A 27,024-nucleotide genomic window follows, 5' to 3' on the forward strand; every position below is an offset into this window, starting at 1 on the left:
CAAGGGGCTCCCAGGAGGGGAGTGGTTCCCGCCGGAGGGCAGCAAAATTCGGAAAGCACGCGGACAGCTCGCGCTGGTGGCCAGTGCTGCTAGCACAGGACTCTGGAGCAGCAATTAGCTGGAGCTGCAGGCTGCGGAGCGGCTGCGCCCACGGAGGCTGCGAGGAACGGACCCGCAGCCCCCAGCTCAGAGCAAAGGCATCGCGTACTCCTCTCACCAGCCCCCCCCCAACCCGGCCCCTTCTCCACCCCCTCCCTTTTCCCTGGCTTTCCCAGCAGCTTAGGGTTTCAGATGTCCCACCGCCGTTTGACCCCCTCCCCCGCCTTCTCCACCCCTGCAAATGAGGTTTGACCAGCAGAGTTAGAGCCCACCTCTGGCTGAAAAGCACTGACATTTAGACTGCAGGCTTCAACCTGTTTACAAGCGGCTTTCCAAGGGCCTTGGAGGTGGAGGGTAGAGCCAAACAAAACACCAGCCGCCAGCCGCCCCCCAAACAAGAAGTGGCTTTCGGGAGACTTCACATCAACAGGCACCACCAAAAAGAGAAAGGAAGGAGAAGAAAACAACAGAGCCTGGGCAGCTGCCTCCAGTTCTGACAACTCCAAAGAGACACACTTTTTAAGTTGGCCAGCAGGCTGGGACTCTGCAAGCGAAGGACCAGAAGGTGCCAACCGCAGAGGGGCGCAGATGTCTTCCTGCACCCCCACCCCACCCACTTTGGGTTTTGTTCACCGTGCTGTCATCTGTTTTTCAGACCTCTTTTGCATCTAACATGGTGAAGAAAGGAGTGAAGAAGAGAACAAAGTAACCCCCGAGTGGGGAGCGGAGAGCGCTGGTGACCGACACCACCAGTTCCTACTGCTGCGGCCACCCACGTCCACTGTTCACCCGGAGACTGGAGAGACACGGGCAGCGGATCTGAGAACGGAGCGAGGACAGGCAGCCGGCCCTTCCGAGGAGTTATGGATGTTGGTGTATTCGCTTCTGACCAGATCCGTACCCGGAGGGAGCTAACCAGTAGCCACCACCTCCAGCTGTCTCTTTGCCTCGCACCAGGTCTTACCCTTCCAGTATGTTCCTTCTGATGAGACAATTTCCAGTGCCGAGAGTTTCAGTACAATGTGGAAATGGATACTGACACATTGTGCCTCAGCCTTTCCCCACCTGCCGAGCTGCTGTTGCTGCTTCTTGTTGCTCTTCTTGGTGTCTTCCGTCCCTGTCACCTGCCAAGCTCCTGGTCAGGACATGGTGTCACCAGAGGCCACCAACTCCTCTTCCTCCTCCTCCTCTTCCTCCTCCTCCTCGTCCTCCTCCTTGTCCTCTCCTTCCAGTGCGGGGAGGCATGTGCGGAGCTACAATCACCTCCAAGGAGATGTCCGCTGGAGAAAACTGTTCTCCTTCACCAAGTACTTTCTCAAGATTGAGAAGAATGGAAAGGTCGGCGGTACCAAGAAGGAAAACTGTCCGTACAGTAAGTAACAAATGCGTGCTCCTCTCTTTCCAATTATCCACCCCCACCCCACACGGGGAGGGGGGGGCAGAATCTGTTCCAGATGTGGCCAGCTAAATATTTATGTCCCCAACCCCTGTAAAATGATGAAGTGGAATACTTTCACACTAAATCAACCCCCTCCCGAGTATACATTGTGCCGCAGGATTCCCTCCACCACGCAAGCCTCCTCCACCTACTGCCACCCTATTCTGGATCTCTCTAGCTTGTCACTCACAGGACCACTCCCGGTACCCTAGAGTTGTTCCTGCTAGGAGATTCCCCATTCTGTCTCCAGTACCCCCACATCTCATCCAAAGGTCTCCTTTCCCTCCCTTCTGGAAATAGCTCAAGTAAACACATTGTGTTTCTTTTCGCTGGCAACCTTAAGAGTTTTGGGACAGACTCCTAAAGCTGAAAATAATTATCCACTGTCAATAAGAAGGGCTTTATATGACCTTTACGGAAGAAGAGTCTCTTCCACTGTCTACTGGCCCCCATCTTTTGCCCCACCAGTTCTAGATAGAAGCCAGAAGAGTTTTTTTCCCCTAGTTTTGAACCTCTTCCCCTCATTTTGGGTCCCTCATTCTGGTTTGAGTGATTGCAGTCCATGAAGTAGTCTTTTCGGGCAGCACCACGGCTATTTGTCTCTTGCCTGCCTTCTCTCTTGGTAACATGATGCTCATGTCTGCATTGTCAATAGCATATGTGCTGCTTTGTGGTGTCTTGTTGTACTGTTTCTTCTGAACCCTCTCATATTGCAGAGGCATAGTACTACAGCATTGTAAACATCTGGGACTGGAGTCACACAGACCTCACACAAATTTCATTGTCATTCTTTTATTTTCAAAGCAAAAGCCTAAGTCTGTTTCCAAGACTGTATCCCATAGGGCGAGGTTTGTCTCCCCAGCACACATTCGGCAGGGGATCCTTGGATCTCTTTCTCTCCTTCTTCCTGTCTCGCTGGTCTTTCTTTCCATGGTCTGTCTTCTGTTGGGGGAGGGGAGAGCCTGAAAAAGGGGAGGAAAAAATGAGAAGGGAAGGGGTGGATACCAAGTCTCTTCTTGAACCAACCCAGGCAAGCCAAATTATTCTGTTGGCTTCCTTTTCTGGTTGCTTTCATGTGCTGAGACTTATTCATACTCTATTGATAGTTCTTTGAAAGGATTCCCAAGGCTATGTAATGGCACACTGAAGACAGTAGACGATGACGTTTAAACATCTTTAATGACCACTTGGCTTTATCTCTGTGGTAAATTCCAAGTCACCTTTCAAAGGGAACGTTTTGTGTTAGTTCTTTGGGAATTCCAAACATATACTGGCCAGCACACTGAAATATGTTAGTAACAAATTTCAGAATTTTTTTGACTCAGTTGTCATAAAAATGACAACTGACCAGAATTGTAGTGTTTTATTTTTCAATAAAGACTAAATGAATTAAGACTTAGTTTTCTTCTTGTGGGACTGACAAACATTCAACATTCTTTTGTTCCTTTTCAGTTGCTTTCATCCTAGTTGCTCATTAAAATTAGCAATATCTTTTTAAAGTAATACCTTTATAGAAGCATTTGCAGTAATCTATGTTAGGTTTAGTATTGGAAATATTAAATACCTTATTACATATGCAAATATATTTCTTTCTGATGCTAAGTAGCTGGAATAGTATCTTTAATGATAATTTCTTTTCTTTGAAAGTCTCTTGTCACCAGAGTGTGGCAGATATTATCCTGTAAAGAGTCTTTATGGTCTGCTGATCCAAATCTAATAGTTATGCCTACTTTTAAAATAAAATCCAGTAGTGGTGTTCAGTTAAAGGAAGAAGCCGCCTCCAAATTGGGCTGCACTGTTTTCTCTTTTTAAATTCCCATGGCCTGAATTTCTTTTGTTCATGTGGAAAACATAAAGATATTGAATAAAATGTCCAAGTTTTAACTTTGAGCTTACTTTCCTCTTCTTAATGTTTTGATAATGGCTAGGTCTTGCTGTTACTGTGTTAAGTGTTTTTTAAAATGTGATGTAGTGATCTACCTGAAGATATTTTAGTTTATGATACTCAGATGACTATTTTGTAAAATAATGATCCCTGTGCCATGAACTACTTAGTAAAATGACTCCCATGGAACACATTGAGTTTTATTTTTACAATATGAACAATCCCAAATGAGAAAATTATGCAACTTTTATTGCACAAACAAGTACAGCAAATTCCCAACCTAACATTTAAAAATAGACATTATCTCTTTTGTGGAATAAAATATGGTAATTACTATTAGTCCATTTTGAAATTAAAAGCTAAATATATAATATAAGAAGACCATTCTAATTAACGGTTTAAAGGAAAAGGATGGTGGTTATATTGCTAAATATTGTCAAACCATAACTAATTTAAGCTTTCCAAGAACATGTGTATCAAAACATAGCAAGTGAAAAGCAGATTGAAAAGGCCTTAATTTCACATGTGGCCCAGTCATCAGAATGCAGCTATCATTTACAGCTGGACTGATTCAGCTGAAATACATGGTGTCATTTAGATATTGTTTAAATGTTGCAAAATTGCACATAAGAAACATTTGCCACACCCACATGGTAGCCAACCAGTCTGCCCACCAAATAGTAGCCTGTTAAATAGTAGAATATCTAACCTCTGAAGAGTGTCAGGTCCTTGTCCAAAAGCCACATTTTGGGACCATTTTCCTAAACAAGATATTCCTTAGTATCAATGCACAAAGATGTTATTTTAAGATTTGCGTATTTGAAGACTACTTTTCTTTGTTACGTTTGACCCTGGTGTCATCGCTGTTAGAATACCATCACTGCTTACCTAAGAGGTGATATATTTTTGATGCCTTGGATAATTAAACAGCATTTCACTGGCTCATTGCCAGCAGAATGCTAACAAAAGGGAAGAATGGAACTCATTCATAAGTATTGCAAAATGATGCTTTTTTAAAAAAAACTTCATCCTCCAAAGTTAGCACCTTGTTTTGAATAGATCTGAAAGTTTGACATGTGCTAAAGAAATTCCTCTCAACTTAAGTGGTTACTAAAGCTTTTTTCTTTAGAAGGGGAGAGTTGGGGGTGTAGCAGGGTGTGTGTGTGTGTGTGTGTGTGTGTGTGTGTGTGTGTGTGTGTTGGTCTTTGCTATTATCTGGAAGTAGAATAATGAGAGTAGGGGTGAATTATGAAGACTGAGGAAGCTTGAATAATTGAGACTGGCTATAGCATATCTGTCACTAGATATGTGCAGGCTCATTTAGGGTTTGTTTTATCATTCCTTACATCTAGAGCTTTGCCCTTGAAACATTACCACTCAGCTCTGCTTCTGACCTCCTGGAAAGGCTGGATACAGCTGTTAGGTCCCCCTGCAAATGGGACTGGTTGACTTATTTCTGGACATGAGGAAAACAGCTGGGAGCTTCTCCCATGGCTGTCACTTGAAAAAAAAGAATAATCTAGTGAAAGGAAAATGTATCCCCAAACTAGAGACAACTAAATAATGTTCCCAATACAGCATCCCAGAGCTTATGGGCCTTTCTGAGAAAAGAGTATGAGGCACAAGGAGTATAAAGCACATAATCCATTTCCTTAAATATGTGTCCCAATTAGTTATTATGATGTTACTCATCATAGTAACACAGCTTTGGTTAACTATGAGCATTTTAAAATATTAAAATTAAGGTTGAAATATGTGAAGTTTCCAAACACTCAACTGGCAAGTAACAGAAGCATATTGCAAATCTAACCCTATCTGGTTATCTCTCCTTGTAGGCTGTAGCTCTCTGCTAAACTGAGCAAGAATCCAAGTTTATTAGACCAAGACACTGCCAACCTCCTAAGAACGAATCATTTAAAACTCGTGTTGCCTTTTGCTGTGAACGCTAATAGATTTCAGTCTTAATTGGAAGAGAAGTAAAATAACCGTGGGAAGAAAATAAAATGTTAGAGATCATCAATGCAGGTGGTCACATGGTCCCAGACAATGGCAGTGTAACATCCAGGTCAAGCCTCTCTCTTGGTATTATGTTTGGGAATATAATTGCTTGTGGACACACACAAAGTACACACACATCAATCTCACTTATGTGAGCAGAGGTCATTAGGAATACATGACTATTTAGGAAAATCCATGAATGTCATTGTATATAGTAATTGTTTACAGCTGAGGGCCAAATGCTTAATTGTTCCCACGTGCAATAAAATAATTTGATTGGAAATACCTGTGGGAGCTTAGGTTGTTGCAGGAACTTCTAACAGGTGACCCTACAAAGAATGACATTGTAGAGACTTAAAGATAGAGGTAGTAACGCTGCAAAGTGAATCCATAAATCAAAAACATATTTTGCCACATAAAAATAATAAATTGTAATGCTAGACATAGAATTAAAGGTTTGCATTATTGTTTTAATCAAAATTCAGTTTATTATTGAAAAAAGCTAGAAAAAAAATAGTTGTTGAGGAAAGAAGATCCATGGTACTGTCTCATAATAAATACTCAAGACTATTCTGTAGTATGAGGGAATTCTATGGCAATTTATGGGCTTCCGCTGGTGTCTTATTTACAATTGTGGTTCTTTCTAGAATTTGCTTGCAAAATTTATAACCAGAAGCATTTAATCATCAGCGTCGAGGATTTATGTAGGTGGAAGGCACTGTATTTAATGTTTACATGACACTGTCCTATTACCTTTACTGCATTTTTACCATGTGGACCCTCCACTTTGATGGCTTTATCATAAATCCATTAAAATGCACAATTTGAGAGTTTCCTCTTCATAAACCTGATTTATAACCACCTACTAGAAGAACCCAACAAACCAGTTGGCAGGAATCACATGCTGGTAGTGGAGGAGGAGAATTCAGGCACCAAACTCTAGATCTAGGGAATGTCAGTAACCTGGTACCTGAAGGTACAGACCATTCCTTAAAAGCATGTGTTTCCAAAATAATATTTAAACTTACAATTTTTGAAAAAGAAAGGTCCTAGTAAATCAAAGTCCATTGTCTGGGCATTTTCTTCTACATTGTCACTAACAGCTTCTAACATAACTCTTACTCTAGTGTGTTTCCTTAGAAATTAAATAACTTGCAATGAACATGAATAGATACTTTAAATTCCTATACAATTACTTTAATGTTCAGGGGCAAACCCCATTTATTATCCAAATGTCTACCTTTCCACAAACGAAAATCCTGGGAAAAGGGCTGACAGCTCATTTAAGATGGAACTAATGGTCCTCACATTTATGAGCTGCCTATGGATATCTATCTACATCTTTCCCAAGCCTTAATGTCCATATGCTTATCAAAAATTATAGTGCAAATGATATTTATTATCCTTACAAAGGAAGAGAATACATATGTATTCAAAGTGATTTTAATCTACTTTAACATTAATTCTCTGAACTTTGCAATGAATAGTTATCCAGATGACAGTTTTACTGTGACTGTTCCAACATTTGTCAACATTAATAGTTGATGTTTGCTTAATTTAAGTAAAATATTAGCATTTCCCTTGAAGAAGTTCAAATCCTCTTGTAGTTTTGCAGTGAAACTGAATATAGATCTCTGTGCATGCAATTTTCAAACAGTTTTCCGACCAGGTAGGGATATAAAAATCTTCATTTTGTTTCAAGTGTTTTATACAAATGTATCTTAACCTTACAAGGTATATCACAATTACTTAGGATCTTTTATATTTAGCACTTGACAACTTTTTAAATTTGCCTTTTTTTTCAGATGTAAGATATTGATGCTTTCTTATCAGCATATTTTCTCCCAATATCACTTTTACCTGTAACAGTAAGTGTGTGCAACAAAGAGCAGCATAAAGGTGTGCCTCCCAGTTAGAGGAAGGAAATAGAGCTAAAGCCTAGGATCCACCAGGTACACCTGATACTGAATTGATGGATACAAAATTTTGATATTATTATATAGGATATTTTTAAAGTAAGACCTTAATTGTAACACATTTGTTTTTATTAATAGAAGCATTCACAATATCTACCAGGTCACCCACAAAATAATGGTCGTCAAGGCTCCTTGCCTTTAAATCAGGCCGTTAGTGTTCTTTCTTTGAACGTTGTGTTCTAATTGGAACAATAAATCAAAGAAGACACTCGGAGTAGATTCCCATGTAAGGTGGATAACTGGACAGTGACTTTATACTGCTGTGAACACGTGCATCCAATTACCCTTTGAGAGATTCATAGTTCTGGCAGTACAGCATTACCTCATTGTATAGTTCACCTAATAATTCTTCTGCCTCAGTCTGTCCACCTTTACCTAGGCCTAACCTGTCAGTATGTGTATTACCAGTAATGAGGGACTTTCAGATGTTTGGCATGCTTCCTGCAATGAATGCTATGATGAATATGTTAATTTATTACCCGACTAAGCCTAATAGAAGGGAATGTCTTGATTAAACTCATGCACCCTAAACTTTAAATAGTTAAATTAACTAGACAAACCTAATTTCACTATAACTGTAGCCTAATTCTGAAGTTTGGGTTAACTGAAAGCTAAAGGACTATTTTAACAGACATATTATACCTCAGATAAGTTATTACTCTCTTTCAGGTACCTTTTAGAATGCTCACTGTCTTGATAAGAATAATTGTTGTTTTATTCTTAATCTTTCTTGAAGTCTCCCTCTCATGTTGAGAATAACTTGCCCTCTGTAGCACTGCAACTCAAGGCAAGGCCCAATTACATTCTAGTAGTTCTGTTTCGAGATGCCCTATGGCAACTATTTCAGAAACATTGTGAACCCTAATTGGTTTATCACTTCTCTTATTATTTTTCTCTTCTATTTTTCTTTGTTTTTAATTCATTTTTCCCAGATGTTTAAACCTACTTCATATCTCTGAAGCCAAATAAATCATCACTTAGCACCCCAGGGCCAGATATGTAAGGCCAGAAGTGCAGACAGACAGTATGGGATGTTAGATGGTTTTTATTCAACACACAAGAACCTCATCCTTTTAAGTTGGACATACTCTACCAGGAGCCCACTATATTGAATCAAAAGTTAATCCTTCTGTATCCCACTCTCCAGGCCAGGTATGTTAAGCTCTGCCCATACCAAAGAGGGCAAAGCCCTAGAAGGACATCATTCTTTATTTGATTTCCATCTTAAATTCTGAATCCATATCCATTTCTGCTGTTTTGTTTTATTTTTTAACTCTGTTTGTATTTGTATAACCCCGTAACTACTTTGATATCTTTCGTGCCTTCATTTCTTCTCCTAAACTTGTATAAGATGAAACAATGATAATTTAAGAATACATGTTTTCCCCTATATTGTAGGAGAGAATAAATACTGATTTATTGCTAATTGATGATCTCAACTTTCAGATTGTTACTAAGATTATCATACTTTTTTGTATAGCTTTGACAAGTATATATGGCTTTTAAAACAAAATCCATGCCTTTTTTAATTCTGATTATTGGGAAGGAGAATACACACACACACACACACACACACACACACACACACACACACACAATTTGTCCTTCTGCTTAACCAAATAAAGACAAGTAGTTCTCTATTAGCAATATTACGAAACACAGACAATAGTTAGGATCTCCAGAAATATGTAATTCTACTCATATTCTTTTTCCAAGAAAGCACCTTTGCAGACTATCTGCTAAATTAGAGTTATATGTTTTATAAACAGAATCTGTCTATTTGTTTGTACTAAATTTATCTCTAACTATAATAATAGCTAGAATTGAGTTTTTTAATTGTTTCCAAATTTGATGCTATGAATTTATCAGTATAATGAAAGGGACAGTTAATAATCTATAATACGGCAAATGTGGCAACACATGACCTAGTTACATCTAAAGGGAGAACTTTGTAGCAATATTAGTAACAATATTTACTAGATTTCATGGGTATTTTTAGATGTATCTCTGGAATGATATAATTGCATAGACATGGAGAGAGTGAGGAAGATGACAACCAGATTACAATGTAAGAGTCTTTTGAACAAAACTACAGGAGACATTTAGATTTACAAAGCACTCATCCAACCAGCCAGAAAGTCAGTGCAAAATGTGTAATGAAAATCCTAGAAACTGGAAGGAAAGGACAAGAGGACAAGAGGACTCAGAGCATGGGGAAATACACTCCAGGAAGGGGGTGGGGAGATTCACTGGAGTGATGAAGACAAGCGTTTTAACTCCCAGGATAGAGTTCAGGAAAATGAGCAGCACTGCTCTGCAAAAGAGCTGACCTGACAAGAAAATATAACCCAACGCCTGGCCTTCAACTGTATGTTAAATTAACTGAAAGGGGAACCTGTGACCTAAGAGGAAGCCCGCAGAGGTCATCAATAGTCTGCGTATCAGCAGAAAGAAAACTTAGACTCAAGTCTTGCTCAAGCGACTATACCTCAATGATGGAACAAAAAGAGCATGACCTTTGATTCAAAGTAATTAAATATGGATATTAAATAGGCTGAACTTTTATTAAATAGGGTGAAAGTGGACTTAGACGTCACAGGTTAGGTTCCAATTTGCAAGACAAGAGTGTGTAGCTTTGTGCAAGGTGTCATCAGTAAAGTAAGGCATTAATTGTCCTTTTTTCCTACCTGATAAAGATGAAAGTAAAGAATCCCCTCACTCAATAGAAATATGAACTAATTATTTTGTGTCTGATATTGTGTCAAGTACTGACAAGGTCTCATGTTTGAGAACATTGAGTTTGAGAACGTTTCTGCTCTCACGGAGCTGATAATGTCCTGACCGTGTCAAGCAGACAACTCAATCAAGACATCGAGAATGCTACAGTGAACACTAAAATTGAAACCAGGGAAACTCTTCTGATCCTGGTGGCCAGGGATGGACCTGGAGAGGTGGGCTAAGGGAAGTGCGCGTAACTAGGAGAAGGTACACTGAGACTGGCCTTGACCAAAGGTCACAGAAATGGGAGTTTATGCATGAACACAGCATGCTACGCTATGGTATGTGTTAAGTCTTCGTCAAGCGGATATAGTATGCTTAAAAAATGAGTATGATGATGTATGATGCCTCCATCTTCTTCAGGGAAAAAAACCTAATTATTATCTGTTAAAATAGAAATTAACAATCGTAACTTTGAAGAAAGATAATTGAGGCACCATAAGAACTTCCTGAAATTTGATTTGAACTTTGATGTTCATAGTATTCTGAAGTTTGAGGAAAGGGTAGAGGCTTTCAAAAGACTGTTAGCAGGTCTTCGAACATAAAAGGTTGGCTTAGGAGGAGAAGGAAGGATAGTGGATAGAGGATAATAAATGTCTTCAAGGACTCAAGCTATAGCAAATTTCACAAAAGAAGAAAACTATTGATACAAAACAGGTAGCATGGGGCAATGAAGAGAGATTATAGGATGGAAGGCAGAAAGAGAAAAGTCACTATTTCTTCTGGAATTACACACTTTCAGTCACATTATATGTTACTGTGATCCAGTTTTGTGTAGTATTGTCACAGATACTGTGCTGTGACCTTCACTTGTTGACCCCCTACTTCCACCTTCTGGACTCCTCCCTTACAAGTTTTCATTCCAGAGTCAAGAGCTCATCACAGGGAGCTGCAAGATGAGAGAACATAATTTATTCTCAGAGCAGAGAAGCAGTAAAGTATGACAAGAGTAGCAAATACTAAGTCAAGAGATCCAACAAGTCATGACAGAAGAACAAACAAGAGTAGAATTCTCTAAAAGGCAATGCTGGAGCAGACACGTTCACAACCATAGGGTATTCAGGAAACGGCACAGCAACAGAGTGGGCGGTGCACAGACTACATGGAAGAGAAAACAATGGAACTTGCTGACACATTGAGAAGCAAGTGCGAAATAACCCTACATTTTAGGGTCTCAGTTTTTCTGATAAAATATCACTCGAACCTGGTTTTGGCTTAAAACTAACTTTCTTCATTTTTAGCATTGCCCCCACTTAATTTGATTTGCTTAGGTTCATTTGATGTATAGAGGTGTCTTGCTTGCATGCATGCAAGTGCACCTTGTGCTTTCCTGGTGCCCAAAGAGATCAGAGGAAGGTGTTGGACTTCTTGGAACTGGAATTATGATGAGCCACCATATGGGTCCTAGGAACTGAACCCAGGTCCTCAGCAAGATCAACAAGTGCCCTTAACCACTAAGCCATCTCTCCAGCCCTCTGATTGACTTTACAATGTAAAGTAAAGCATGGAAAGAAAACTGAGAAACATTCAAAATAATCATTATGCAGTATGATAATTGGCATAATTAAAATACAGTCAGCAACAAAAAAAATCTAGTTGGATTAAAAAAAAAACTCAGAACAGTATTTTTTAACTGGAAACATGAAGCAGCTGTTGATATATCAGGTAGCCATTAGCTTAAAATTTAAAATAAAAGTTCTTAATATGTTGATCACTGGGAAGGGACTGGATACTTAGCAGCAGTTTCCACAGTAGAGCTACTGGGATATCCCTGTCCACTGCCAGGTTGTGCATTTGTTCTTCTCCCAAATACTCTTAGGCTTATTTGATCTATGTCATCAGAGAAAGGAACAAAATGAGGCTATATCTCATTCTCCAACAAATTAAATATTTCAGCATTTTTTAAGCAAACAAGGAGAAGGGTCTTTATATATAATGACATCCAGTAACGAAACCGTGTGCTTTGGAATCAAACTTTGGAGTAAAGAATCTGAAATCTGAAATTTCACAGCAGTGTGATCTTGGCCAAGTTACTACCCAAGGCTTCGTTTCTGCACCTAGGCAAAATATGTTGCTAATAATCCACCTCATTATTCATGTGAAGGTGTATTCACAGATTTACAAGTGTGGTTGGAATTACAAATTGTAAATCTAGGACTTTGAGCAGAGCTCAGAGGTGTTAGCTTTCATCGGTATTTGATGAGATGACTAACTTGTATAGTTACTAATTATTCATTATCTAGAAAGATCCCTGGATTAGCTAATATTTTTAAATTAGGAATAATATTGATATTACACTATCCAACTTTATTTTATAGTTTATAAAACATTTTAATATTTTCACCAGATGATTCTCAAAACAGTAGTATAAAAGGAAGATAGTCTTTGTAACCCTGTACTATTGTTGGATGAGAAAAGTTAAGCATAAAAGTTGTGTCCAGCCTGAAGATACATGAGTTAGCGTGAGTCAATATCAAACTTCACCTGCTCCTGGATTGAGTGCTTACCTGAAAAATATTGGTTGGCCTGAAACAGTCACAATAGTTCCCTTTTCTTCTGGACTACTTTCCAACAGTACCTCATTCTATTTCAAATTACTCTATTACAGAAACCTCCACATCTTTGTCAGTTTTTGGCTCTGGAAGTTGAACATCCATAAAAGTCTGTTTGTCTAAGAGGCATTTTGATTTCTTTCCAGTGTCTTTTGCATTTCATGTAGAATGATCGTACTTTTCTCCCCACTCAATCCCCAGTCCCACTTATTCCTCTGCCCTCATTACAGACATCTTCCAGTTGATTTTGATCCTGAAGTTCCCAAACTCTGTACTCCCACTTTAAGACAGCATAAGATGCCCCTGGAATGGAGTCCCTTGCCCGCATTCCCAGCTCCCCTTCCTTCCAGATTTCATCCAGGTGCCATCTCAAGGATACTTTTTTGATCATTCCAATGCCTACAGAACCCTACCCCACCATTACACAGTTTCCATCTGATTATTCACTGCTTACCCCTTGCTTCATTCTGATAGAGAAAGTCGCTGTGCATGCACACTTATGTCTCACTGACCTTTGATATCAACTCTATATTCAGGACCTGGCGTATATAATCAGTTTTCTTCACATTTGTTATTAAGCAAATCAATCATTCCAACTTTATAGCCTCAGTCAAGGCATTGAGACTTTTTGGGGGTCGGTCATATGTTATGGAAAGCATGATTAATATTCTTTGTACTTTGTACTCTGCAGAGAAGGGATTGATGTAAATGCTCTCATACCCTTCCATTCAGCTCTTATTTGCCAACTCTGAGAAATAGAAAAATGCATTAGAAGGGTCATTGTTAGTTTTTGACTCTGAAAAACTTAAGTTCGTCCAAATCTCTGAATTAAAATTGTATTAGTATGAAATTAATCATTTTTCATATTCCTCAGTTTTATAAGATCTTTTGATTATATTCTATAGATATTAATAATGAATCTCTTCCCCTTTAAAATTCTTGTTGCTACTGAGCATTGTTTCTGATTTCAAGTTATTTATTCTAATAAGGATAATATGGGTGGCTATAAAGAAATGAGAAAGTCTCAGTAATTCCTTTGGAAGAAAAGAAGTATGTTCTACAAATAGTGGGAGTAAAAGGATGTGGCATGTAGTCTTGGTTGTGTCAAAACATTTACTCTGAGATCTTAAACAGGTCATTCAATTTATCTTGGCCTCAGAGACTTATCTATAAAACGAGTGCCACCGAATTGGGCTAAATCATTCTTAAGCTATTGTAGTTTCGTACATTCATCTCATGGATTAAAGAACAAATTTCAGAAGCTTACTTGTATTGGAAAATAATAGATAAACATGTTAAACGGTAGTCATTCATAGACATCAGGTCCTAATCGTTAAGTATTGTGGGTGCAAATTTATATAGTAAAGTTGCAGTAGAAATTTTACAAAAAGATGGGACATTACCATTTTTTAGCCATGTGGACACTGTCACCAACATTCTAATGAGGAACTGCAGAGGATCCTGTAGCTGGACTACGGGAAGAGCAGACTTCCCTTCCAGGAGCCACAAAAGAGCTTGATCCCTCTGATCCCTTGATGCAGATCCTCTGAAACTGATACTGATATCAGACATCTGCTCTCCAGGCCAGTGAAATAATACATTTGCACTGGAGTAACCATTTCTGGGGTCTTTTGTTACATAAACCATGAGTTTTTGACAGGCAAATAGAAGGCTGCTACAAGAAATGTGAAGAAATGTAAGAGTGACTTTGGAATTGAACACTGGGCATAAAATGGAAGCATCTTCAGCTGTGTATTAAAGATGTCTAGATTTTTCTGAAACAGATGCCTGGTAGAAGCATGGGCATTAACGATATTCTGTTCGGAATGTGGAAGACAAGCACACAGTCAAGCCTACATCACCTGGGAAAGCCATCCCTTAATAAACTTTTATTGGTGGAAATAGGAGTGTTATCAATGCCTCTGGTGACAGCCTGGAAAAACCAATGAGAAGTCTGTTACTAGAAACTGGAGGACAGGTGACCGTTGAATATGCAAGGTTGAGTATGTAAGTGGTCAGCATGATTATCTGAGGCATCCCCAAGGCTAATGATGAAGGAGAGCCTGCTTTCCTGTGGCTATAGGAAAATTTACGACAATGAGGATAAAGTGAAGAGAGACTTGCTAAGGAGAGAAAGCACAATCTCACTTTATTCGGATGTAAAATATTTTAAACTAGGAAACTCTTAGAAAGAGCGGGTCCAAGGAGTTGCTGAACAACCTTAGTACGGTATGCTTAGAGGTGGCATTGATGTCAACTCACGAGCATTTAGAAATAATAATGAGATTGACCAAGTTCTGTTAATGAGGATTCTCCACCACACACATAAAATTCCCGCCATGATTTTGAGGATGTTAAATCAGCAGAGACTGCCTCTTTGGATTAAGATGGGATCAAAACGAAAAAAAAAAAAAAGGCAAGATGAAGTAAGATTATCAAGTGCCCCACAGATTTTATGGACCAAAAGGGGCATTAACTGCATAAAACTTTTTACATGCTATCTTGAAAACAAGAAGAAAGGTCACTGTAATAACAGAGTCTTGGGTACAAACTCAGCTGTTTGAGTACATAGGTAGTAAATCCTCCCACTGTGGAGCCAGAATCTGGACCTGAAAGCCAAAGAGAACTGTTTCCAAACTAAACAAACAAACAAACAAAAAATTCCTCTGCTGGGTCTGAAATTGCTTGGGACTGTAAAGGAGACCTTCCTCTTTGGAAAACTGGACTTTCTATAACTGTCTTTCCATGCCCTTTTTATCATTGCCTTTGAGAATAAATTACTTATACTTATATTAATTATATAAATTACATATACTCTAGTTTTGAAGGAAACATTGGTAGAGAATAGTTTTGCCTATGGATAGATCGTGTTATGTAAAGTAGGAAACTAGAGGTATTTGAACTGTTAGCATTTGAGTCTGAAGACACTAGGCTATAATGGATGGAAACTCTGGGGTGGGTGAAGAAGGATGATTCTCTTTTGTAAGCATACATATGGAATAAATGTAAATTTTGGGGTGCTCTTTTGTGGGGGCAGAGTCTTTAACAGGTTAGATGACGGGCACCCAGAGATAACAGGTTTTAGGCTCTGATAGGTGTGTATGTAACCTTATATGGTAAAGTTTTGCTCACATAATTAAAAACATTAAGGTGAGATTATTAAGATTATCCAGGTAGACCCCAAGTGTCACCAGAAATAACCTGAAAAGAAAAGGCTGGAGGAGATCAGACATATACATGCAAGGTGGAGTGCAGGGATTTGAAGATTTGCACTGCTGACTTTGAATACAGCAGATGGGCCAGGAAGGAAAAATAATTATGGATCCAGAAGCTGCAAGAGACATTGAGTAGAACCTTCTCTGAAGGACTTGGAACAGAGGTGTAGGCTGCCAACACCTTCATTTCAATCCAGGAAAATTTACATTCTGATACCAGATTTACAGTCCCCCCAAACTGTGAGATAAGCAGTTGCTGCCATTTTAAGCTGCCAAATGTATGGTCATTTGTTACAGTCAACTATGGCAGCCTTATATGGACCAAATTAAGAACAAACAAAAACAACGCTGTTTCTTATGGTAGACAGAACTAAGCATGGAGCCAAATGTATATACATTATAGCAGTTTATCTACCTCTCAACTGGAGGAATGAGATGCCTGGATGTTTCTGCTTCCTCAGCCCTTCTGTAAAGATTCAATGAAATGATATATGTAAAAATACGTAACAAAGCACAGGGTTCAGAATGGCACCTCAGATCTGCCTACATATAAGTGGATAAGTCTAAATGACTACACGTTCCTAAGACATTGTTTAAAATACTGCTTTTTGTTTGTTTGTTTGTTTGTTTATTTTTGTGTGTTTATGTTATGTGGCCTTTATGCTACTACAATTTTAAAAAGCGTTGCTTGTTCAGTGCAGATTTGACTACCCCGGTGACCTGTTTCTGCAGCAAGGTAAACTCAGGTTGACTGGTTTGAGGGGTTTCCCTTGAATGCTTCCAAGATCAGTTCTCTTGAATTGCTTGCTAACTCCATGGAAATGCTTCCTATTGAAAAAGTCCCCTTTGAAAATGGAGGATGCAGACAGAGCTCTCTGTCCTGCCTGCCAGCCTGCCAGCTCCCGAATAACCACATGCACACTTCTTATTAATTATGAAAGCTTGCCTGATAGCATAGGCTTGTTTTTTGCTCACTTTTATAACTTGGCACATTTCTGTTCGTTTGCTTTCTGCCTCATCATTTTATTATGTTTGCTCTGTACTGCCCAAGCTGCTTTTTTGCTTCTTCCGTGACTGACTGGTGACTCTCTGCATCTCCACCTCTTTTCTTCCCAGAGTCCTCTCCACCCTGAAAATCCTGTCTAGCTATTGGTTGTTCAGCTTTTTATTAAACCATTCTGAGTAACAAACCTTCGCAGTATACAAAAAGATTATTCCACAACAGGAGGTGACTGAAGACTAAATTATAAAAATAGGTAGCGGGGACTGGAGAAATGGTTTATCGCTTAAGAATCCTTGTTTTTTCTACTAAAAAAGCTGGGTTCAGTGCCCAGCACTCACATGATGGCACACAACCATTTGTTCGCTCCAGTTCCAGAGGACTGGATGCCGTCTCATGGCCTCCTATGTACCAGGTATGCACAAAGTACCTAGATAAACAGGCAGGCAAAGCACTCATTCACATAAAATAAAAGAAAAAATTTTAAATTAGGCAGTTAGTGCAATTTAAATGCCAGTAAGTAATGCTTTTTGGAGAATGTCCTCAATGTTAAAAACGGTTAGCTACTATGCATTTGTTCTTTTGGAAATCAATTATATCCTCTCTCTTTCAGTATGCCAAAATGTATAAAACTCAAATGGTAGACTCTATTCAAACCTGCCCTGTCTCAAGAGGCTTTCATACAGTTCTTCTGAAGCTCATACATGTTCCTATTGTTTGAATTTTCAGGGCTTCAAAAAGTATGATTCTTCAACATTCCTTTTTTTTTTTAATAGAAATTGGTTTGTCTCATTATGGTAGAAGTTATAGAGTTCCCAGACAGATCGCAATCATTTTTTTATCCAGTCTTAAGACAACAGGACTTTGACCAAGATGAGACTGACTACCACAGTTCCCACTTTTCCTCTTTAACACTCCTTAGTAAGTAGGTTTTCCTATAGGAACTTGAGAAAAGAGATAATGGCAGAGAGAGTTGGCAGGGTGGCTCCAATTACAAATAACATTGTGGTTCAAAAGAACTAGGTGTGAAATACAACCTGCAATTGCTTCTAACACAGCATTTCAGTTTTAGGCTCTAAAACCAGTCATATAGCAGGAGGTAGTTCAAGTCTCTAGGACATTTCCTAAATTTCCTCGGCTGTAAAATGGCTACAAGAGTCTGTTGGGTATTCTCATTGAGATCTAGAACTTACTCATTACTCTTAAAAATATATAAAATTCCTTCTAATGAGCATTTAACAAAAGATTACTAAGGTAAGAGAAGGAAGTCAGACTGGAACTATATTATAATAATAGTTGGTAGTAATTGGCATTTCTCAAGCTTACGTTTATAAAGTAGACCACATGACCAGAATGAATTAGTGTTAGTATTCAGATGCAAATTATAAATCTTAATCTAGAGATCATTTATGGGTGGGGTGGAGGACAAAGCAGATTCACACACAGTAAACCTGAATTGTGACAAAGAGCTTCACTTGATTTTATTATGCCAGTCAGCCCTTAAGAAAGGGAATACCAGGAGTGGATAAGTTGTTTTGAGTTTAGGACAACTAGAAACATTGGCAGAAAAATCTCCATGCACACTTCCCATGCTGGCAAACTTTTCATTTTTACGTATATTCTGGAGAGAGAGAAAGTGCCAGTATGTTCTCTAAAAGGGAGGTAATTCTAAACGTAAGTTAAAACAGATGCTCGCCTTCTGCTGCTCCTTGCTTACTGAAAGGTTTTCTGATAGACCTGAGATTAGGTCAGCTTTCAGTTCCCTCTCTTCTGAGTGTCTGCGTGCTAGAGCTGGGAGGAGGAGAAGCGAACGTGATCCTCTTCTCGAACTGTCTGTTTCCTCGCCATGTCAGAGAGCTCCGCCACTGCCCTTTATGAGCGAGAACTGGAGTCGCTGCAGCAGATGACACTGTGTAAACAAACGTTAGAGGTTTGGGGCTTTTCCCTACTTCAGCTTTGAAGCCACAGGAATTTCTGAGCTTGTGCCTCTGACCCCGAGACTTCTTCCAGCACCTTAGCTCTTCAAGTGACCATTGGAGATTGAAGTGCAACTTCCAAAGCTAGAAGTATTAGGAAGGGATAGCAGCCAGAGGCTGCAGCTTCTCTGTGGGCTGTCTTTTAAATTCAGTCATTCCTTAGCCTTGTAGACTGTTTGGAGAATGCTTTTGTGATGTGAGGAATTCCTTTCACTGTGAGAACTGAAGATTTCTTCCTGTATACACTTTTCCCTCGAATAAATAGGATTGAAACTGTGATAACTTCACTTCTAATATATATGGCATTTCCTTATACTGACAAAGTCGACTTCATACAAGACTAAGACCCTATGTTCCTCATGGGCATACTTGGGTAAAGTCACAAAGAATATAAATCCAAGAGTGCTAATAAAGAATTAACTACAGGTTGCATATCTCAGATAAATCTCTCTATCTTTCTTTATATATTTGCAAACATTTTTCTCTATACTATAGGCCATATAGTAATATAATAAGGATAACTGGAATTTATTCACCCGAGCTATATAGCTACTGACATTGACCATAATTCATTAGTCTCACAAACCTAAAGGAGAAAACTTGGACTTGTCACAATCCCCACAGACTGGAGGATTCATTATTTGCTATAGCTTATTGGCCAAAAGTGCGGCGCTTACACGTATATAATACTAAGCTGAACGTATATGGTTTTAGGGATCAAACCCAGAGCTTCATGTATGTTAGGTAAGCGCTCTAACAGTTGAACTAAATCCTCAACAGTAATATTGATGCTTTGACTGAAGACATGCCTCAGCATATAAAAACTATTTATATTTATGTTCATATTTATATTTATATGCTTCAACATATAAAAGTATTCAAGCTTGGACTTCTGGTTGAAAGGAGCAAATCAACCTCTGAAAGTTGTCCTCTCTTGTCCGACCTCCACGGTGTACACGCACTCTCACAAGCTTGTACGTTAATGATAACGTTAAATTAATGAAGTTGAATTTGAGGAGGGGCAGCCAGTAAGATGGCTCATCAAGTAAAGGCAGAAGAGTACCAACTTCAAACTTATCCTCTGACCGACATACATGTTTCATGGCACTTATACCCTCCTCATCACGTACACACTTGAACACATACAATAATAAATAAATAAATAATTTTCTCTTTTGAGACAGGGTCCACTGTGTATCCCTGGCTATTCTACAACTCACTCTGTAGACCAGGCTGGCCTCAAACTCACAGAGGTCCACCTGCCTCTACCTCCCTAGTGGTGGGAAAAATAGTGACCTTTATAATGAAGTGGAATAAGAGATCAAAACAGATTTTGGAATAGATCACTAAATTCTTATTTTCAGTTAAAACAAATGAAAAACTCAGTGGCATACTTGTGTTCACTTTGTTTCAAAAGAAAATTATGGTTTCCTTAAGTCCGTAATGAAACAATATGCAGACTCTAATCATTACCTCAGCACCAATCAGCACATGGATTCTTCATGTGTCATTGTAACTTTTCGTTTTACCTTTGTGGATATTTGCAATATCAATTTGTTAAGCAGGTCAATTTTGAGAGCTTATATGTATATGATTTTTATTAGGTAGCACTAAATGAATGCCAACTGTTGGAAGGATTTTGAGTATTGATAGCTATCTATCCCCCAGTTTTCAATATTCCTTCAGCTGTTAATAGACTTGAATCAAGCATAAATAATAAGTATTGGTATTTGATACTTAGTTCCATTTATTTCACACTTGTACTTAATTCATCTTTTAAAGAACAAGTAAGTGGTGTAGGTACCAGGAAATCCCACCTTATAGATGTGAACATTCATGACCACTGATGAACATCGCTGAAGTCAATAGTTGATCAGTGGGATCAAAGTAAGATTTGAGTCCAGAAGGCATAGCTTTTGTTCCTATCCACTTAATCATTATACTATGCTCAATGAGATACAACTAATACATCTTAAAACCATTTATTCATACGTTAGATAAGTCTTCGATGGTATATCTGTGAATTAAATACTATAGCTAATGGAACATAGGTTGTACTTGATTTTCCTGATTAAATCTTTCCTACATGGAAACCCCACAATAACTCTTCTTGCTGTCTAGATAATTTTACCTGCAGCTACAAAACGCTGGCTCCTGTTTATAATCATTATAGTCTCGAAAAAAGAAACAGAATAGAAAAAAAATCAATTCATTTCTCTCATATATCCTTTTCATTGCATGATAAATATGGTATTTTAAAAGATGGTTTGATAGTGTAAATTTTCCCTGTATCAGTCCTGTCAGCTTGAAAATTTTTATGTCGTCCCTCTAATATCAAAGTTTGTTTTAGTTAGTCACCGATGAGGAACATATTTCTTTTCTTAATTTTACTTTAAGAAATTTTTATCTTGATAATTGACTGCCTGCTTGAAGACATATTCTTTAAAAGCAAAATTTTATGACCAGAACTAGTAGCACACACCTTTAATCCAAGCACTTGAGAGATAGAGGCAGACAGATCTCTGTGCTTGTAAGGCCAACCTGGTCTAGAATGAGTTCCAACACAGCAGCTAGAGCTACACAGTGAGCCCCAATGTCAAAAAAGAAGAAAAGAAAAAAACTTTGAAGAAGTCCTTTCTCTAACTTAAGTCTTCCGTAGTTCTCTACTTCAATAACTCAACCATTCTTTTTATAAAAAAATATTTATTCTTATTCCCCACATCTACATGTAATCATTTCTAAATCCAAAGGATAATTGAAAAATTATCAGATCACTAGATCAAATGAGAGATTTATTTCCCTATTTTAGGAAATGGATTTTCTAATGAATTTCAACCAAACTAACCCAAAATCAGCTTTTGGCATACTTCATGCTAATGATAGATTTGCTTTTTGCTTTTGAAGAAGAATTGATATTCACAAATCATATGTCACAAGCCACTAAAAGTGTCAGACTCCCACAGCAGGCCCTTGGTGGCTTGTTAATCTCCCCTGTTTAAAGGAAACAGACTAATTCACTTACATATAATGAAAGCCATGCCTGTTCAGGCCAGCCCCTCCAAAAGCATCAGCCCGTGCAAGTCCTGCCTTCTCTCTTCACCTCCTCCTTCCTGGCTCTGACAATTAAACATGGAATTAAGACACAATAATCTCCTTAATGTTGTCATGCCTGAGTCCTTTCAGATGTCACATATGTTAAAAGAAAAAAAAATGTTTCATGTTTTTCTTCCATCAAAAGGGAATAGAGGGGTCCCCCTGCCTACCTTTAACCATTGTTCTCTGCAAAGCACAAAGGATAAACCAGGATGTTAAATACCAGGGCCAGATGTATATATAACCTTTTGCCCTCATTATTCTAATTGGTTTCCATCAGACAGAGGGCGGGAAAAATAAAATTCCACAAAATAAGAATTAATTAATGCAAAGCTGTGATAGCAAACTTAGTTTAGCTTAGCTAAAATCCAGGACTTTAAAAACTACAATGATAAGAAGTTACAAGAGATTAAATGATAATATGCATAATCCTAAAAGGAGGAAGGGAAATGACTTATCTTTATTGTTGGCACTCAGATATTATCTAACTTTCATATATTGTGCCCAGGCTGTATTATTTTTAATGCTTCTCATATTTACATTTTTTTTGTACTTTGAAAGACAAGCCCAATGTTCTAACACTTGTGGCTAACTATATCTGTAGTTGGATCTGTGCTTTCCGACTTTGTGTGATTTTTCTTTTGAGTAGTATTAGCTATTTGTGACAACTAAATATAGTTGAGTTAGATCACCCTCCCAAGTGTCTTAAGGACAAAAGGAGAAGCCTGGACCTGGGATGAAAACAGACTTGTGCTTTCGATGTATGTCTTAATCAAAGCTTAGAGTCACAAGAGTGAATATCTGGAGTTAGGACATTTAGGAGGGAAACTTTTTCATTGCAAGCATACTGTACATGTTAGTCATGGCTCAGAGTGGAGTAGGAATTTTATGGAGTAAGAAGGGGGAGGTGCAAGAAGGTTTTGAATTTCCTTCCAAATGTATTTTTTAAATAACATTACAGAATCAGGATCTAGGAAGAAGGGAACAATAAAAGAGAAAGATTTTGTTGTTGTTGTTGACAAATGACTTGAGGACGGAGTTGACTATTGGGAATGGGGTATGAAGAGACCCGAAGAGACATTGATTAAAGAATTTTAGAATGTGTCAATGCTGGAATCCTATAAGATACCCCCTAAAGTGTGTTGACAGCTAATTTTGGAGTATAAAGTCAGAATGAAGGTTCTGAGGTATGGGAGGAGCAACCAGAGGTCATTTAGGTCGCTCCAGTCATTCTGTAAACCATACCCATCATTCTAGACATCTTACCCCCACTCTCAACAATAATAATCACAATGGGAGATTCTCCTGTGTTCATTAATAGCCATGTCTAGCATGGTTAAATATTTGGATATACACAGACACATAGTAATGAATATATTCATCACGCATACAAACTGCATTACCTATTTTCAATTTTCAACATGCATGCCCATTTTGCCTTCTTGGTGTAAATAAAGAAGTTCATGTCAAGTCACACACACACACACACTTGCACATGATGAGTCTCAGTAAGAAATTGTTTCCTAATGTCCTTTGAGGAGGCTGGGATGATGGCTCAATTTGTAAAGTGACCGAAGAGCTTGTCTTCCACAAGCATGTAGACTGGACCTGAACTCAGATTTCCAACACCTGTACTAAAAAAGATAGGTATGGAGTGGGCAGGGTGGAGGCAGACAGATCTTCTGAACTCACTGTCCACCCATTCCAGCAGAATTGGAGAGCTCCAGGTTCACTGACAAACATTATCTCAAAATCTTAAGTGGAAAGTAATCAATGAGGACAACCAGTGTCAGCCACTGGTCTTCACAGCACAGGCACACCTTTGCATCACCATTGACATGCACATACATGATCTCATATACATGTCTCACCAATTTGCACACAAATTAAATTGCAAAAGAAAATATATAATTTTGAGTCCCTTAGCACTAAGCCTCAGTCTGTAGCTAGGATCTGAATCCAAAAGTTTTACTATACTTTCTGGAACTTATAGAAATACATTTTGAATCACATGATGTACGTTAAATGTAAAAGCTCATGTTACTATAGACTTTAGTTTGCTGCCTTACTACATAGGTAATCTTATTTGTATAGTTGGTGTTATGTAAGAGATAAAGTCTAAAGAAAAAATTGTGCCTTGGGTAAATAATAGCCAGAGAAAAGAAAGGTTGAAGATTTCCATAGACTGAAAGTGTTTATAAAACTGTAAATGACCAGGTGGTGGTGTCTGATGCCTTTAATCCCAGCACTCCAGAGGCAGAGACAGGTGGATCTCCGTGAATTCGAGGTCAGCCTGGTCTGCAAGAGCTAGTTCCAGGACAGTCAGGGTTGTTACACAGAGAAGTCCTGTCTTGAAAAGTTGAAAAGAAACTAACAACAATAACAAAAACTATAAATGATTTCAAGAACAGAATATAGTCAGTGGTAGTCCACTAACTTAAACATAAGTTTCCTAAAGACACAATACAAATATGAGACTGCTAAGAACATTTTGCTCATACGTTAAAGAAAATCTTTTGATGGAGAAAGATGCTGTCAATGACCTAACTGAAAAATCTAACTAAAAGTGGTTGAATATTTCATTCTCCGATTCTGCTTGTTAGCATGTATTTGACAACATTCAACATTTATCTTATTCCTTTGGGCTTAGTAAGGTAACTCACTTGAATCACAAACTGGGACACTTAATTGATTCAAAAAAATCACAGAAATCTTAGAACATTCAAACATTATGAGAATGTTGCAATTTTTCTTTTAAATGGCTGTTGCCTTTAAGACTATCAAATTGCTGATTACATGTTAGTATAATCACATTTTTATGAGGCTTTAAAATGTCCAATTCTTTACTGTTTATCAAAATGCCCAGGTGACACTCACAGATAGTAATTAAGAGAGGATCACTTGAGATTCTTCAATTCCTACCTGCTAATTTTCTCTTATAACGCTGTTTTATTTTGTCTTTTGTTTGTTTTTTTTTAGAACTGAAAGTTGAAAACTATATTGATAGTGCATCGAATGATGGAATTTTAGAGATCTTAAGTAAGGACACATTTTAAAATGACATATAATTAATGTCAATTAGACTCTTCTGTTGTTTACCCCAAATTAAACTACCAATAAAAATCATGTGAAATATTGGAAAATTCACAGTGCCTCTCATTCAGAAGCATATTCATCATTTGGCAAATACACACTAAGTACTTGCTATACTCCGTCCTTTGTGAAGTAGTTTAATACAATAAGATGAATCGTTGTTACCTCTTATAAGCTGCTTATAACTTGGAAGCAGAAAAAAACCATATGTATTCACACAGGAGAGTAGTAATCATCTGAATAATAAACAAGCCAAGAAAAAAGAAGAGTAAAATGCAACCCTAATAAGGTCTGAATATTTAGGTTTAAAATCGTTTGAGACGAATGATACCAGCTCAAGTTTCTCCAAGAATGACTTCTTTTTTGCCAGGGGATGAAGGATATATAAGCATCTTCAAGGCATTAAGGAGATTATGAATACAGAATACTGGTGCATATTATAGCAAAAATAATTAAAACAATTTGTCATGGTAGGGCAACATAAATCTAAATGTTTGTTTTTTAACAAATCATATCTACTTATACTATCTGAGTGTTGAATGATCGGGGGTAGAAAAAAGGCAGGCTAACTACAAGAAAAACTAATTATATTTTTCTCTATTATAAAGGGCAAATTCACAAAATTAGAAGTCCAAGTTCAATTGTGTAGTGAGGGAATCACAGAGAGAGAAAGGGAACTTGGGGCCACCTGGTGTTTTCTCCAGGTACCCCAAAAGTCATGCCCTAACCTGGTCCCACCTCTTCAAGATCATTGGCTGAGATCTCTGAGTATGATAGGCTTCCAAAGTACATCTATGAACTCATAGAATGAAGCTATTAAGGAATATTAGTTCTGTCAAATGAGGGGAAATATAAAGAGTTCTGTGTGCTACATACTGGATTATAGAATCTGTCTATAGGCCTAATCAATTCAATCAAAAATATTATGTAGCGAGGAATGGTATTTCCAATTTTCAGGAAAACTAAAGCTAACCTAAACTAGTTGGCAGGTACAACGATTGGCAGAACAATGGTCCCAAGCTAGGTCTACCTGAATCTAATCATTGCATAATAACATCTCATTTCTATGAGTTTGGTATGGCTTTTTAGAGTTCATGGTCTCTTCAAAAGACCTTCAGGGTTGACGCAGAAAGAAGAAATGTGATGGATGCAGTCTGGCAAAGTAATTAAGACGTCTTTCTAGGAAAAGTAGCAATGGGGAGAGAGGAGAATGACTTTGTGTTGGTGTATGTTTCAGAGACTTCACAAATGCAGACAAAAGGGAAAAGTAATGATATATAGGTGCTGTGAAAATGGTGACTATAAAAGTGCTGATCAGACAAAATAAAATTGGTAAAAAAAATCTCAAGGCAACCTATATACAACATCAAATACAGATTTATTAAGTGCAATGTAATAATGGTTTGTAAGGCACAAGAAGTCTGTAGAAGTCCAATGTGTCTAAGACTTGCCAGACTATGCAAGGCAATTTCTCTTGCCTCCCTGGCTCAGCTCCTAGGCAGAGCTTTTATCTGGAGAGATAATTCCAGATGTTCTGACCCCTTCCAAATTCTTATTTGATGATCAGTCATCTGGAGTGGAACTCTGACTCCCCATTGAGTTTTCAGAGTGACACACTGAGGTTTGCTTTCCTAATTAACACACTGGGTCATCCCATGTGCCTAGGAGTTCTTACAGATCAAAATGTCAGATTCTCAAATCAGTGGCATTGCCGCTGGGGAAAAGACAAGACTACCCCTTATGTGGTGGCCTTCACATGTCTCTGCAGAGAAGGCTCCCATGAGTGTCTGAAAAATCTCAGCTGTTGTTTCTCCAACTTAATTTGTTTTATGTTTTATCCCAGAAAGCAATAAACTACCAGTTAAGAAGACTCAGGGTGCTTCTGTGGAGCAGCAGAAGCTTCTTTCAGCAGATTAACAAA

The 27,024-nt window shown here is 38.3% G+C and overlaps 1 protein-coding gene across 1 annotated transcript in view; it reads left to right on the forward strand.

Annotated features, from left to right (window-relative positions):
* Nucleotides 1-271: 271 nt before the first annotated feature.
* The window catches only part of Fgf10 (fibroblast growth factor 10), a 77,920-nt gene continuing 51,167 nt past the window's right edge, over nucleotides 272-27,024 (forward strand). The window contains exon 1 of the mRNA XM_048443063.3: nucleotides 272-1,471. Within this exon, the coding sequence (XP_048299020.1) occupies nucleotides 1,120-1,471 (352 nt within the window). The 5' untranslated portion in view covers nucleotides 272-1,119. The remainder of the gene's footprint in view (nucleotides 1,472-27,024) is intronic.

This window comes from Myodes glareolus, chromosome 15 (assembly GCF_982192425.1).
Source record: "Myodes glareolus chromosome 15, mMyoGla1.1, whole genome shotgun sequence".
Classification (NCBI taxonomy): domain Eukaryota; kingdom Metazoa; phylum Chordata; class Mammalia; order Rodentia; family Cricetidae; genus Myodes; species Myodes glareolus.